Raw genomic sequence first — 13,878 nt, 5'->3', positions numbered from 1 at the left:
TATGTAAGTCTAAGTGCTGTCCTTTAGCTTGGAAAATGCTCTCCATGGGCTCACCTGGACCTCTGAGACGTCCACTTCCCAAAACTTAGCCTGAAATGTGTCTTTGGTGCGAGCACATGGACGGAAAATTCAAAGTGAAGCTGAAGCGGATTCGAAAGAAGCGCCAAAGGAAACCCATTGCCGTATCGGAAGATTTTATTGCACTGGATCCCAGACCCCCGCAAGGCGCTGACTTTTAGACCCGACTGCCTCCACGTGGCAAACTTCGACCGACGCGCCCAACTTCTGCAGCTCGTCCAACCACACCGTCTGCTTGTGCGAAAGGCGGTCGCCGGGACCCTTCACTTCCACCAGCTGAAGCGCCGGATTGGGGAAGAGGCAGAAGAGAGTGTGCAGATCGTCATTCCACAATTTGAATGAGCAAAACGGTGCCTTCTCTTTAGTAAAGTCTTTCCTCCCCCCCGCCAAAAAATAGAAAAATATCACAAAACGCGGTCACACAACACTGCAAACAGCCGTAAAAGTGGGCAGTTGCTGAGCCCCCAAAATGCAGTCATGTGACCACAGGAGGGGTGGTGGTGGAGAATGCAGCTATTATAACTTTGGACCCAAGTCCTAAGTAACCTCTGGAGAGGTCTGTTGAGACCGTCGCTAAGCACCTTGTCGTAGGTTGAGGACTATGGGTAGCTTGTGATTTGTGAGTACAAGACCAATCTCTGTGAACTCTTCCCGAGGGGACTCCTCTCTCGAACCCCCAGGGGGTTCAGCCCATTCAATCGTTTGTATGAAAGTATGTTGTCGCCAGGGATTGGGGGGAGGGGGGATATTATTTTACTAATTTATTATTTTATTCTTTTTATATGGTTTGTGTAAGCCCCCTTGAGTCGCCTGGTGCCAGTAGGCGGCAATAACATTTTCCTAAAATAAATAAATAAAAAAAATCTGGGGAGGTACCTTAAATTGCCGGTCTTCCATCTTCCAGACGACAAGATCGGGGAGGCCCCCCCTGCAATGGCGCAGATCCTGGGAGAGTCGCCGGCAAACTCCACTCAGGAAGGGACCTCCTAAGCAGCAGACCAGGCTCTGCAAAACAAGGGGGGCTTTTTTAAAAACCTCGGGAAGACCATCATTTCCAAAGCAAAGCAACACGTGGGAATCTTGTTCTGTTTCTGGGATTTGCTCTGAAAAGCCAGGCGATCGGTTCCATCTGCTTTGCAAAAGTACATCTGTATGCTGTTGGTTTCCCTCCTCCTCCTCCTCCTCCTCCTCCTCCTCCTCCGGTCCTGAAGGTAGCTGAGAAGTTTCCAAGAAGCCCCTTCAAGAAACTTAAAGGCTACTTAGTAAAAAAGCGGCTCCTTTTTTTATTTCTTTCAATGGGCAGGTTACCTTGCCGTACCTTCCTTGCTGGAACGCAAAGGACTGCTTATCTATCTCAGCGACTTTAAGATAGATGGCCTTCAACTCCCAGAATTCCCCTTTTTGGCAGCAGGGCTCCAAAGTTCCCAGAACCTCGGGTGATTTTCTAAGCATCTCTGGAGATGCCAGGAGGGGACCTGGCCCTTTGTGTGTCTGCAAAGCGCAGGTTCTGCGGAGGTGCTGTTCTCTCCCACTCACCTGGGCTTGCTGGAGGGATGAGAAGAGGTCCCAGCCGATCAGCGCTGAAGCTTTGCCCTTCTGGGCACCCCACACTTCGCCCACCCACGTCTGGAGGGTCTCCGTCGACGCATCCTGCACCGACTGCAACTTTGCTTCAATGGCCGACTGGCGGTTCTTGTAAAAACTGCTCGTGAACAGGTCCAGGGGGAAAGCCTTGGGATGGGGTGGATAATTCCATTTAAAACTCCCACACATAAAAGATATAAGAAGAATCTTTTGACAGAAGAGAGTATTTGTAGCTCAGGGTTGAACTGTGGGGTCCTTGGTGATGCTCTTTGAGCTTGGCAGTTTCCTCGCAGACATTTAATTACCCAACTAGGTAACATCATCAGTGCTGGAAGGAGAGCAAACCCCATTCCTTCTAGAACTGAAGTTGTTTACCAACTCAGGTAATGAAACGTTTGCAAGAAAATAACCAAGCTCAGAGAGCACCAAGGACCTCACAGTCCTCTTCCTCTCCTCCTCCAACCCACCACCTTCCAGCACTGAAGATATCACCCAGTAGGGTGTTGAAATGTCTGCAAGAAAACTGCCAAGCTCAGAGACCACCAGGGACCCCACAGTTCAACCCTGAGCGACAAACTATTCTATCTCTTTACCCATTCCGAACACAAAGCTTACCTGGTATGAGTTCCTAAAGACATCGGGGATGCCATCCATGAAAAGGATGTCCCACATCAGGAGCCCGTAGAGGGCGGTAAAGGTAGACCCCTCGCCATGGATGCCTGAGGAAGAGCCCAGTAGAAGTCACAGGAAACATTTCGGAATATCTTTATGTGCCAACCCAAAACAATTCACCCCAATTTAGCATCATCCCAACATTGTGTTCCGCCTTGACTTAAAACTTGCCAGTCTTTTCAAGTCTAGCTCTTCTCACTAGAGGTTTTTAAGAAGAGATTGGACAACCATTTGTCCAGAATGGAATAGAGTAGGGGTCAGCAACCTCTGGCTCTTTCATCCCTCTGCTGCGGCTCCCTGTTGCCGGTCGGCTCCACAGTTGATAGGGCTTTCGGTTAGGACAGGTAGAGGAAAAAGGATGCCTCGCTAGGAGGAGACTCTGGTGGGGGAACCGGACTTCTGGTCAGCTCCAGAATTGAATGGGAGGCTTCCGTCAGGACCTTTGTGGCCCTTTGAGTGTTTAAGGTTGCCGACCTCTGGAATAGAGTCTCCTGCATGAGCAGAGTTGGACCAGAAGACCTCCAAATCTGTTATTCCTCCTCCTCCCAAGGTCATTCTCACAGGCCCTTTCATTAAGGGAGAACTAGAACTCTCCTCCCTCCTAGCCCAAACCCTTCACTGCTACACCAAACCAGCGCTTGGAGAAAATTAATCAGAAAAGTCATTTTTTTTTTAACCCTTGTGAGCTTCTTGCAAGCAGGAACCAGCAGAGACCCTTCCTTATTCTCCCTGTGGTGTAACCAAGCGAAACAAAATGGGAAAAAAAAGAAAAACAACTGGAGGACTGGAAGAAGTTTACCTTGATCAAAGCCCTGTTGCTTGTAGTGAGCTAAGGCCAGTTCCTCAACGGAGCAGACCACCGTCAAGAGTTCCGGTCCCTCCGTTTGATTCTCCAGGATAAACACGGATTTGCCCATCCCGGTCTGCGGGCAGAGTTTTCCTTTGATGGTGACCTGAGTCAAGGGAGAATCCTGGTTAAGGGATAAAGCAAGCCCAGGGATGTCTTCTCCCATCCCAAATTCTCCAGATGTTTCCTCAACCCTCTGGAGTGGAAAGAGTGGGTTAGGCAGTGGTCCCAGAGGGTGAAGTTTATCGACCAACATTTGGGCCACTCCTTGTAGAACTTGACTCCAGTCCTTTCACTGTCGTGGTTAGCTCTTCTCTGGACCTACAGCAATCAAGGTCTTTTAAACTGGGGCCTACAAAACACCCCCATTTCTCTGAAGAGAAATTTCCTCAGGCAGGGAACACCGCAGCTACAGATAGCCCTCAACTTATGACCAGTTGCTTCGTGACCAAAGTTACAATGGACCACCCCAAAAATACATACAATCTGATTTCAAAGTTAGGAAGGCCACCCATGCAGTCACATGACACTTTGGGTGCTTGGCAACCAGGTCACTTTTACGGCTAATACACAGTCCCATGATCATGATTTTTGACATTTTTTTGCTGCATTGGTTTTCAGTTTTCTGACAAAAATTCTCCATGGGTAAAACTGATTCACTTAACAAGAGAATTTTCTTAATGACCATCGCAAACAAAAATCAGGTCTGCTCACATGTGAGCCCGCTAACGACCACAATGCCTTAAGACTGTAATTCCAGGCTCAGTTACAGTTGTACGTGGAGTACTTACATGGGTAACATCATCCACAGAAAGAAGAGGCAGTTCGAGAAGAAGATGCTTGAACTTCTGGCAGGATGGGGTGTCTTTCATCCTTTGGACTCTCTGGGAGAGACCAAGCTGGTGGCCTGGGCGAAGGAAGGGATCCAGGAGGCCTTTCCGGATGGACGCAACAGCCTAGCAGCCAACCAGCCATTGCAGAGAAACGATTAACAAAATATAACCAAGATACAGGGGTCATTTCCTCAACTACCAGACAGAAAGAGCCTTACGTAGAAGAAGGTCTTCTACAAGAACGCTATTGACAAGAACAACGTTGGAGAACCCATCCTGGTCCACCAGGATACCATAACCATGAAGACCACGCCAGGCAATTACCTTCTCCGTGTCTTTCAAGTGCTGGTGTAAGTTCAGAGCTAGACGCTCCCACCACTGTCCTCGCCTGTCCACACAATAGTCTTCCTGAGCCAGAAGTTCTTGCAGCTGCTCCACTGCCTCCTATCCAGGGGACAGAGAAGCTCATGAGAAGGTTGCAGAAGGACAAGCCCAGTAGGCCGGCAAGACTCCAGCATCATGGCCAGCCTCCTGACTCAGCAATGGATGTGGCCATGCGACGCCTTGCGGCCGTGGAGAGATTAAAGGACAAGGCAAGGCTGTCGTGCAGAAAGCAGGAGAACAGAAGGACAACTCTTGGAGGTGCTAGTGAAGACGTGGAAACGGCAAGCATTAAAAATAGCAGCGGGGAAAGAGCAAAGCTTAAAAATAGACCAACATTAATAGCTTGCAGAGGATGTGAAGGAGGCGGAAGATTGTGGGAGATCTTTAAAGGGTTTCTTGGCCATGAGCCACACCGCGCACCTCCAGATGGTGAAAAGTTATCAAAATGCTTTATATGCTGTTGAAAAAAAAAAAAAAAAGTAAGGGAGAAAAGATTGGACGCTACAGGTAGTCCTTGGCTTACGACCATAATGGAGCCTGCCCATCACAGTTTTAAAACAAGTCAATTAGGTGACCAAGCTGATTTTGTGAGCTTTTTTGCAGAGGTGGTTAAGTGAATGCTATCGTCGTAAAATGATGCCATGGTCACAAAGCGAACAGCTCTCTTGTTAAGCGAGCCAATGGTTCACTATGGGCTGGCTCAGGAAACCAAGTTCAAAGCTAGTCCCTCCTTGGACAGGAGGCCACCCGGCGATCTACATGAAGCCCTCGGGATAACAAGAAGGTGCAGATCTTTTGAAGAGATCTATTACCTGAAACATGCGAAGCCTCTGCAGGATCTCTACCCCCTGCGACAGGATCCGTGTGTACAACCATCCCACAGTGAAACGCCGCAGGTATTCTGGGAGGGCTCGGTGATGGCTGCAAGAGAAAACACGGAAGTCAACCTTCTTTGCCAGATCATGGCTGATTGCACACCAAATCTCTGGGCCATATATATACTGTATATATATTCAAGATATGGAAAAGATTGGGGGAGAAGGGGATTTCTATCTTACCAGCAGTTATAAGTACATAAAGTATACTTTTCTCTCTCCCTCTCCCTCTCCTCAGGTTAAAATTTCCTTCTTTCCATCATCTCTCACTTCTATCAGCCTTGCAAGACTCTGTCAAGGTAGCCTTACAATAAAGTAGAACTGGCTCATCTGGTTGTGTTTCCTGTCTTTCTAGGTGAGAAGGCTGAAAAAAACCCCTCCCTTTTTATGACTCTGCAATCCCTTAAACGGGGTAGAGTCGGGGCAACTGAATGGAGCTGAGCGTTTACTGGCTGGATGCCCTTCCCAACGCCTATGCAGAGTTCACAGCAAATATCATTTCTTTGCACCCTAAGAAACATCTGCCGCTACCTAGGATTGAACTCTCAACCTTCCAAGTGGGAGGCGAGTGTCTTCACCACTAGGCCACCACGTTGCTCATGAGAAGGCTGGCATCAATCTTGCAACTCTGATAGTACCAATCTCCTTCTGTCCCTTTTACAGGCTGAGAAGTTAGGGAGGTTCCTCTCTCGAGTTTCTTTCTCTTTCCGTTATGCAGCTCGGGGCTACGTCCTCTCTTATTGGATTCTTCCTTAGGCAGCATCTCTTCCCTCCCGTCCATTCCCATGTCCCATTACAATGGGGAATCTTTCCACCCTCCATCCACACACCTGAGGGAAGAGTGTCCTTTCAGCTCCTGCCAAGATGCTTTCGCGGCCTCGTACAGGCAGCGTGCCTCTTCCCAGTTCCCGCCGGTCACTGCCACAGAAATGTCATTAGAGGTGTGTGCAGCGGCAGCGTACCTATGGAGAAATTAAAATTGGTCATTGCAACTCGTTCTGAAGATGACAGCTTCCCTGCCTTATCCTATCACAAGTAATACTACGGGAAGAAGTAATCCTCGGTTAATGACCTCAATTGGGACTTGCAATTCCATTGCTAAAGGACACTGCTAAAGTTGTTAAGCGACACAGCACATGACCGCGACACTTAAAACCTCACTTCCACCACGGATGTTAAGTGAATCACATGGGTTAAGGGCAACATGACAGGATTGCAATTTACGACTTCCCGACAGCTTCCCCACTGACTTTGCTGGTTGGAAGCCGGCTTGTGAAGCTTAGACTGTCATCAATGTACAACAGTTGCCAAAACCCCCAATTTTGATCAAGTCACTGCAAGGACATCATGGCAACCATCAGTGCAAGAACTGATCATTTCAACACCATCATAATTTTGGTCGCTAAACAGGGCAGTCAGTAACCGAGGACTGCTTATAAATGTCTCACTGGCACACAATCAGAAGCAAGAACGACCAATAACAAACTCAAAATTAAAAAAAAAAAAAGTTCAATGCTATGAGTGCCTTAAAACAAAGTCTACCTCTTGGGATTTGAAAAGAATTGTGAGGATTGTCTGTAGTCAGGACACAATGCGAGTGTGTGTGTTTTTGTGCCTAACATCATTCAGGCCACAAAGCTCATTTTCTTAGAGGATTTTCTTTGCGCACACAAAAAGAAGAGGATGAAAATATATTTGCCGAAACTTCTCAGTGGAAAAAAGAAAAATCTACGTCAGGAAGAAACAAGAGTAACCTAGAACATCCAGATAAAAACCTAGAACCCAGTCAGAACTGAAGAAGCTTCTTGGATGAGAAACGAAACACCTTCAAGGAAAAAACATCCTTGTCCAGCTGGCCTTTTGAAAAAAAAAAAAAGCATCTTTAGGACAGCCATGACCTGGATGAATGAGAATCTCCATAGACAAACCTAGATTAATTTTCTTTCCTACCTAAGGAAATCATCCCGATCTTGAAAGATTGGCGTTTTCCTGTTGACCGTGTAAGTGGGGAAGACCGTCCGGCCCATGTTGACCATGAGCACCGTAGAAAGTTGTCTTTGGCCGCCACTTCCGGCTTCTTCCTCCTCCACGGGATCCGTCAGGGAGAAGAGTAGCAGCACGTGGGAAAAAACAGCCCGCGGATCTCTACAAACCTTGATGCATTTCCCCGCAAGAACTTTAGCCCTGGAAACCAGAGGAAGAGAAGGAATCGGTGCTAGAATCCTCTACGCCCAGCTGCAGAAATAGCAACCGTGCGACTAGTCCCTGATTTACAACCACTGTCAGGAACACAATATCTGTCCTAAATTGGTGCAATTGTAGGTATGAGCCATGGTGGCGCAGTGGTTAGAGTGCGGTACTGCAGGCTCCTTCTGCTGGCTGCCGGCTGCCTGCAATTTGGCAGTTCAAATCTCACCAGGCTCAAGGTTGACTCCGCTTTCCATCCTTCCGAGGTGAGTAAAATGAGGACCCAAATTGTTGGGGTCAAGAGGCTGACTCTGTAAGCCGCTTAGAGAGGGTTGTAAAAGCACTGTGAAGTGGTATACAAGTCTAAGGGCTATTGCTATCAATAACTGCATTCTCTCCACCCAGCTGCAGAAGAAGCAATTGTGCAATTCTTCTGACAGTCCTCAGCCTACGACCGCTATTGGGACTGGAATTTTCTTCATAAATTAGTGCAGTCGTAGGTATCTATACTATTTCTTGTAAGACCTCGAGTTACAACCGCAATCGAAAGGGGAAGTTACGTCATAAGTTGCAGAATATCACTGGTTGCCTTCTCTCAAACCAGTTGCAGAAACGGCAACCGTTAAACTCTACTTGACTGTCTTCAACTTACAACCAAAATCTGGGACTGGAATTTCCATCGTATGTTGTTGCAGAATTACATTAAATCATCGCATGACCGAACCCAATTTTACGACCAGTTTTAAAGCATCATTAAGCTAGTTTTATGCTGTCTGTTCAGATGGTACCAATTGTACGTACAGGATCTGTTGTGCAAAAATCTCCCATCTTCTGCTATATAATCTCCACCGCCCCACCCCCAAAAGATAGGAGAGGATCAAATCAGAGACCTGACCAAAATTCTCCCCCAAAGTCCCTCTGGAATGGTTGAGAACAGCTTTCTTCTAGAACAGGGATCTCCAACCTTGGCAACTTTAAGCCTGGCGGACTTCAACTCCCAGAATTGAAAGCTGGCTGGGGAAATTCTGGGAGTTGAAGTCCTTCAGGCTTAAAAGTTGCCAAGGTTGGAGACCCCTGCTCTAGAATGACATTTCTCCTTTCCCATTCTCCCCTTTGATCCTCCAAGCATCCTTCCGTCTTTAAATTTTTTTTAAAAAAACCTCTCCAAAATCCCTCCTTAAAATTCCTCCTTTTATCTGAGTGCTGTCATTTGGCATCCGGCTCCTTCCTTTTCCCCAAGACAGCCTCGCAGCTGAAGCGTCAAGATCTGCCTCCCAATTATCCACGCATCCATCAAGATAAATCCCGCTGCTCAGAATTAGCACGGCGTTCAAAATGTGCATTATCAAAAGAAGCAGGACTGGGAAGCAACTGTCTGCTGAAAAAAAAAAACCTAGGTTAAGGATGGAGGAAAGAGATGGGCCTTCCCCGGAGGAAAATCTCGGCTGCCATTCACAGAAGCCCCAGCAATTCCATTAAAAAAAACAAAACAAAACTCACCGTCTACTCTTTCCACCTTATAATTCTGTCCTATCAACAGAATTAAAAGCCTGGGGGGGGGGAATCCTAACAACGTATCAAGACAGCTTTCTTGGAGCCTGGGGAGGGCAAAAACAGCCTTCCCCACCCCCCAGAGGCCCTCCGGAGGTTGGAAATGGCCCGACTTCCGGTGGGACCGGAAGTCCAGTTTTTCACTCTCCCCAGGCTCCAGAGACTTTCTAGGAGCCTTGGGAGGGCGAAAATGGCCTTTCCCAACCCCCCCCGGAGGCCCTCTGGAGGGTGGAAAGAGCCCATTTTCCGACTTCCGGTGGGCCCGGAAGGCCCGAAAATCAGCTGGCTGGCGTGCATGTGTGCACTGGAGCTGAGTTGGGCAACGCTTGCGTACCCACAGATACGGCTCTGGGTGCCACCTGTGGTACGCGTGCCATAGGTTCGCCATCACGGGTATAGGGTTTCCTGCCTGAGCAGGGGGTTGGACTAGAAGACCTCCAAGGTCCCTTCCAACTCTGTGATTCTGTTGTGATGCAGACTTCTGCTCTTTTGTTCCATTTCTTTTACAAGGGCCCTGAATGTTTTACCTCTTTAGAATGACACTGCCAATCCCGGCTTGGCACGTGCCAAAGATGGAGCGCTGCCTTGCCAACCGGAGGAAATCATCCAGAAGCTGCTGCTTGGGAGAAGTTGGGTTTTTCAAGTGAAAGGCTTTTGCTAAAGTTTTCAACTCGGGGGCGGAAAGTAAGTCAAGGACTTCTGACAGGTTTTGCAGTTCGGCCTCTGTGAAGAGAGGGAAAAAAAAATGGACAACCATTGGGGACAAAAATTAAGGAGAAACTTCCTAACAGGGAGGACAATTAATCAGTGGAACAGCTTGCCACCAGAAATCGTGGGTGCTCCGTCACTAGAGGTTTTTGAAGAAGATACTAGACAGACACTTATCTGAAATGGTATATATAGGGCAGTGTTTCTCAACCTTGGAAGCTTGAAGATGGGTGGATTTCAACTCCCAGAATCCCCCACCCAGCGCTGCTGGCTGGGGGATTCTGGGAGTTGAAGTCCACCCATCTTCAAGCTTCCAAGGTTGAGAAACACTGGTATTGGGTCTCCTGCTTGAGTAGGGGGCTGGGCTAGGAAACCTCCAAAGTGTTGTGGCCCGTGGCAGACTTGGATATGAGGAGATTGGGGAAGAACTCTTGCCTGGACTTTCTGTTGGTGAATGCAGTTAATTCCCAATGTGTAATTAAAGAGGGATTTTTCTTTGCGGGGGTCTGTTTCTTGCGTCTGCAAAGGCTGGGTCAGAACTCAAGATCCTTTCCAGCTCTATTCCATTCCATTCCATTCTTATCAAATGCAGTTCTCAGCCCTCCCCGAAAGAACTCTGGGTCACTGATTTAGAAGCCTCGAGCTCTCTCGGGCCAACAGGGAAGTCTCTGAATTAGTGGACCCAAATGGCTCTGCACCCACCCGATCACTGGACCTACCAGACTGCAGGAATCCTGCTTCGACAAGCTCTTGGATGACCGGTGAAAGATCCGAGCTGATCTCTGCGTATTCTATTTTATTCGTCTTTATCCAGGCCAATTTACGCTGGAAAAGCCGAACGTAGAGTTTCTGTCCAGGGGCTGCAATGGAATTGTAACATGAGAGAGAAGAAAATATTTTCTACAAAGATGTTTGAAAAAGTGGCATTGCGTGGAAATTCTGGACCTTTTGCCAGAGAATCTCGCTCGGGAAGTTCGGCTGAGCCAACATTTCCGATGTGTCAAGCAATTTAATGATAAGAAGTGAGACTTTCTGAACAAACACAATGGCTTATCGGCTAAACGCAGAATCTTAAATACATTTAAGACTGCAATTGAATCCAGAACTTTTGTCATAAATAATTCTGCTCATAAATCAAGTCACCACATGACCCAATTTGATTTTACATCCGTTTTTACTATGTTTGTGAAGCCTGTAACCGCAGTCATTAAGCGAATCCCCTGGTCATTAAGCCAGTTACAAATTAAAGCTACCTGAAAGCTTGTAGAACCGAGCAATGACCTCCGAATCTTCCTCACTGAACAGTCTCCGATCATCTTCGTTCTCCAGCACGGCCTCCAGGACCATGAGAAAATTTCGAAGGTAATAGGGGTGCCCAGCTGAATCCAGGCCAGGCCCAACGTTCCCACTTGATTGTGGAAAACCAGCTTTTTCTAAAGTTGCCAAACATACTTCATCCTCGACTTCACTTCTGGCCCCTGCCTCATCTTCTATAGAAAGCCGTTCCGTTGCATCTCCTGTGGAACTGGAGAACTTTTGCATCTCATGGTGATAGTCTTCTTCTAGTGTTGGATCTGGCTTGTTAGAGGAGAAACTCTGGGATTCCAGCTTGGATGGCTCTTCTCTAGGATAAGTTGCTGTCAACCCTTCCTCCTCAACTATTGAAGGTATTCCCAATTGGCGAACATCTTGATTCTTCTGGGGGTGACTTACTTGCTGATGACCTTTTCTTGACAGTCCAAGTTCTCTGCAACTGAGTGATACCAGAGCAGAATCATTCAGACCATCAGAGAGAGATCTTGAGTCATCTTCTTGTCCCAAACCTGAGATATCACACTCCTTATTTAGAGCTCCAGTTGTCCATCCGAATCTTGACAGGGACAACTGGTTCTCTTTCAGGGAATCTTCACCCCAAGGTTTTTGGTTGAGCTTCTGCTCTGTGATGCCAACTTGAGTTGGAGAAGGTTGGCCATCTTGAATCAACCCATCCCTGCTGCGACCACGCCACCTCCTGGACAATCTGGTCGACAAGCTTCCCAGGGAAATATTTTTAATGGCACCAACTCTAGGTTGATCATCAAGCAGAGCTAGTTTTCCAACTTTCTTGAAATATGGACTCGTCTGTCCTCCAGACCCTCTTTTTGTTTCCAGATTGTCTCCTCCGGAATTCTTCTCTGGAGTTGAGAGTTTAGCTGCAAAATACGGACTCGAACCCACAGGCCCAGTTTCAGCTGACGGCCCAGGGGTGACAGCCGATGCGAAGCCAATCACATTCACGTTGTCCTCGCTCTGATTATTTTTGCATTCTTCGTCCATATGCTGGTTGATTCTGTACCTTGGTATCGTCTGGCCACACAAGGGACAGGCAATTCTGGCGGGAGGAGCATTGTTAAAAAGGGAAATAATGGAAGAAGAGCTTGGGATGGAAGACAGCGCCTCTTTGCCATTTTTTCCTGCAGTTTTTTTATCGCTCTTACAGAGGGACAACTTTCTTCTGGGTCTTTTCTTATCTGGAGGCCCCTCTTCTGCCATTGCAGGGCCCTAAAGCATGGTGAAAACAGAAGGGCTGCCTTTTCACAGCCTTGTTTCACGACAAAATTCCCTCTGAGCCCACTTGCTGTACATTCTCTTCTCTCTTGTCTGAAGAGGGGAAAAAAGAGCAGAAGCCACGTTAATGTTTTGCAGAAAGAAATAACCAAGAATAATGTCTGTATTTGCCCTTTGTGAAAAGCAGAGAGCCCTTTCAAAAAGGGCCAAAGAATTTCATGCATTAACCTTCGTAGGATCCTTCATGTGTCACTTATGCGGTGATAAGGATCTGGATAATTTTTTTTAGTAGATAGGTGATGCGTTAAAACTCGATTTCTTCTAGATCTGCTTTCAAGTTCAATTTCATGGAGAACTTTAACTTGTCCAGGTTTGTTGATTTAACAAGAAAAGACTTCAGCACCCTGTATAATTAAGAGTGACAGCACTGCATTCAAGGGTTTGGTAGTCCCTGCAGGTATCACAAATAATTATTTCACTCTTCTTTGTGAATTTAATTGTAGATTATGCGTATACTGACAACCATTATAAGCCTCCCAACTCTCAAAGACGCTGGACAGAGTTTAGATATATTCCATTCCTACACATTTTTTAATCATCTGTATCTATCATCTATCTATCTATCTATCTATCTATCTATCTATCTATCTATCTATCTATCTAAGCTATTTATCTATTGAATCTATCTAGCATTTATTCTATCTATATCTATCTTTCATCTACCTTCTATCATCTATCTATAATCTATATCTTACTATCCTTTATCATCTAGCTAGCTTTACCTATTTGTCTCTATCTTTTCCTTTATCTCCCATATTTATACCTGTATGTATTCTTTTATTCATTTATATTCATATATTTGTCTTTCCCCTTTTTCTTTACACGACAGCCACTTCTAAAAGCAATACCTTTATGCTCTGTCTTCCCTAGCGCCCAATATAAGATGCTAACACAAGCAGAAAAGTTTTCCAACCGCATTAAAACACTGCAACTGAGAGTGACAATTCTGCGCAGGCACAAAATACCGCGGAGCGATGCTCTCCGCAGTTGAAGGGCTGCTGCCATCTCAGCTTGCAGCGCTCAGATCTCAGCAGCGGCTGGCATTTCCCAAGCTTTCATTTTACACTAAATATTGAAAATGGGATTGTCCATTACTTGGACCCCAAAGCCCACCAGAGAGGCAAAGGCGAAGCGAAGCGAAACCATAAGCCGCAGAGACAGCGGTGCCAGTTTTCAGAATAAGCAGTTTAAACACTTCCTCCTTCCCATGCATCTAGTCCGCAGTACCTGCTGCTCCAGCCTGGGATCCTATTGCATTTTGCAAAAATAATAATAAAAATGGTGTTGGTGGAAAAAGGCGTCCCGGGTGAAAAAGCAGCGCGAGGTAGCAATGCAGGGAGGGGAGGGCAGAGGAATGCAATTAAAACGAGACCCGGGCTCGGCTCGGCTGAGCGATAAATTCATTCAAAAATAAAATTGCAATGGCTCACGGGCTGCGCATGCGCGGTGCTATAAGTTCCCGCGTGCCGGGGAAGCTTCTTTGCCTGCACAACGTTCCATCTCGCCGCCAGGCCGTTGCAATCCATCCCAGATCCAGGCATGCAAGATCGAT

At 46.9% G+C, this 13,878-nt stretch overlaps 1 protein-coding gene across 1 annotated transcript; it reads right to left on the bottom strand.

Moving 5' to 3' along the window:
• Window positions 1-185: 185 nt before the first annotated feature.
• FAN1 (FANCD2 and FANCI associated nuclease 1) lies at window positions 186-12,251 on the bottom strand. Its single transcript, XM_070953467.1, has 13 exons — window positions 10,973-12,251; window positions 10,439-10,579; window positions 9,539-9,734; window positions 7,224-7,457; window positions 6,104-6,235; window positions 5,211-5,319; window positions 4,339-4,458; window positions 3,973-4,137; window positions 3,134-3,287; window positions 2,278-2,381; window positions 1,615-1,809; window positions 955-1,083; window positions 186-354 (listed from the first exon to the last, which is right to left on the bottom strand). The coding sequence occupies exons 1-13, from the start codon at window positions 12,249-12,251 to the stop codon at window positions 196-198; spliced, it is 3,117 nt and encodes a 1,038-aa protein (XP_070809568.1). The 3' UTR covers window positions 186-195.
• Between the last annotated feature and the right edge of the window lie 1,627 nt (window positions 12,252-13,878).

The sequence above is a fragment of the Pituophis catenifer genome, unplaced genomic scaffold, assembly GCF_029215685.1.
Source record: "Pituophis catenifer annectens isolate HBS135680 unplaced genomic scaffold, rPitCat1.0.hap2 SCAF_14, whole genome shotgun sequence".
Classification (NCBI taxonomy): Eukaryota; Metazoa; Chordata; class Lepidosauria; order Squamata; family Colubridae; genus Pituophis; species Pituophis catenifer.
The sequence above is the reverse complement of the archived record's forward strand: the minus strand, read 5'-3'. Positions and strand labels throughout refer to the sequence as shown.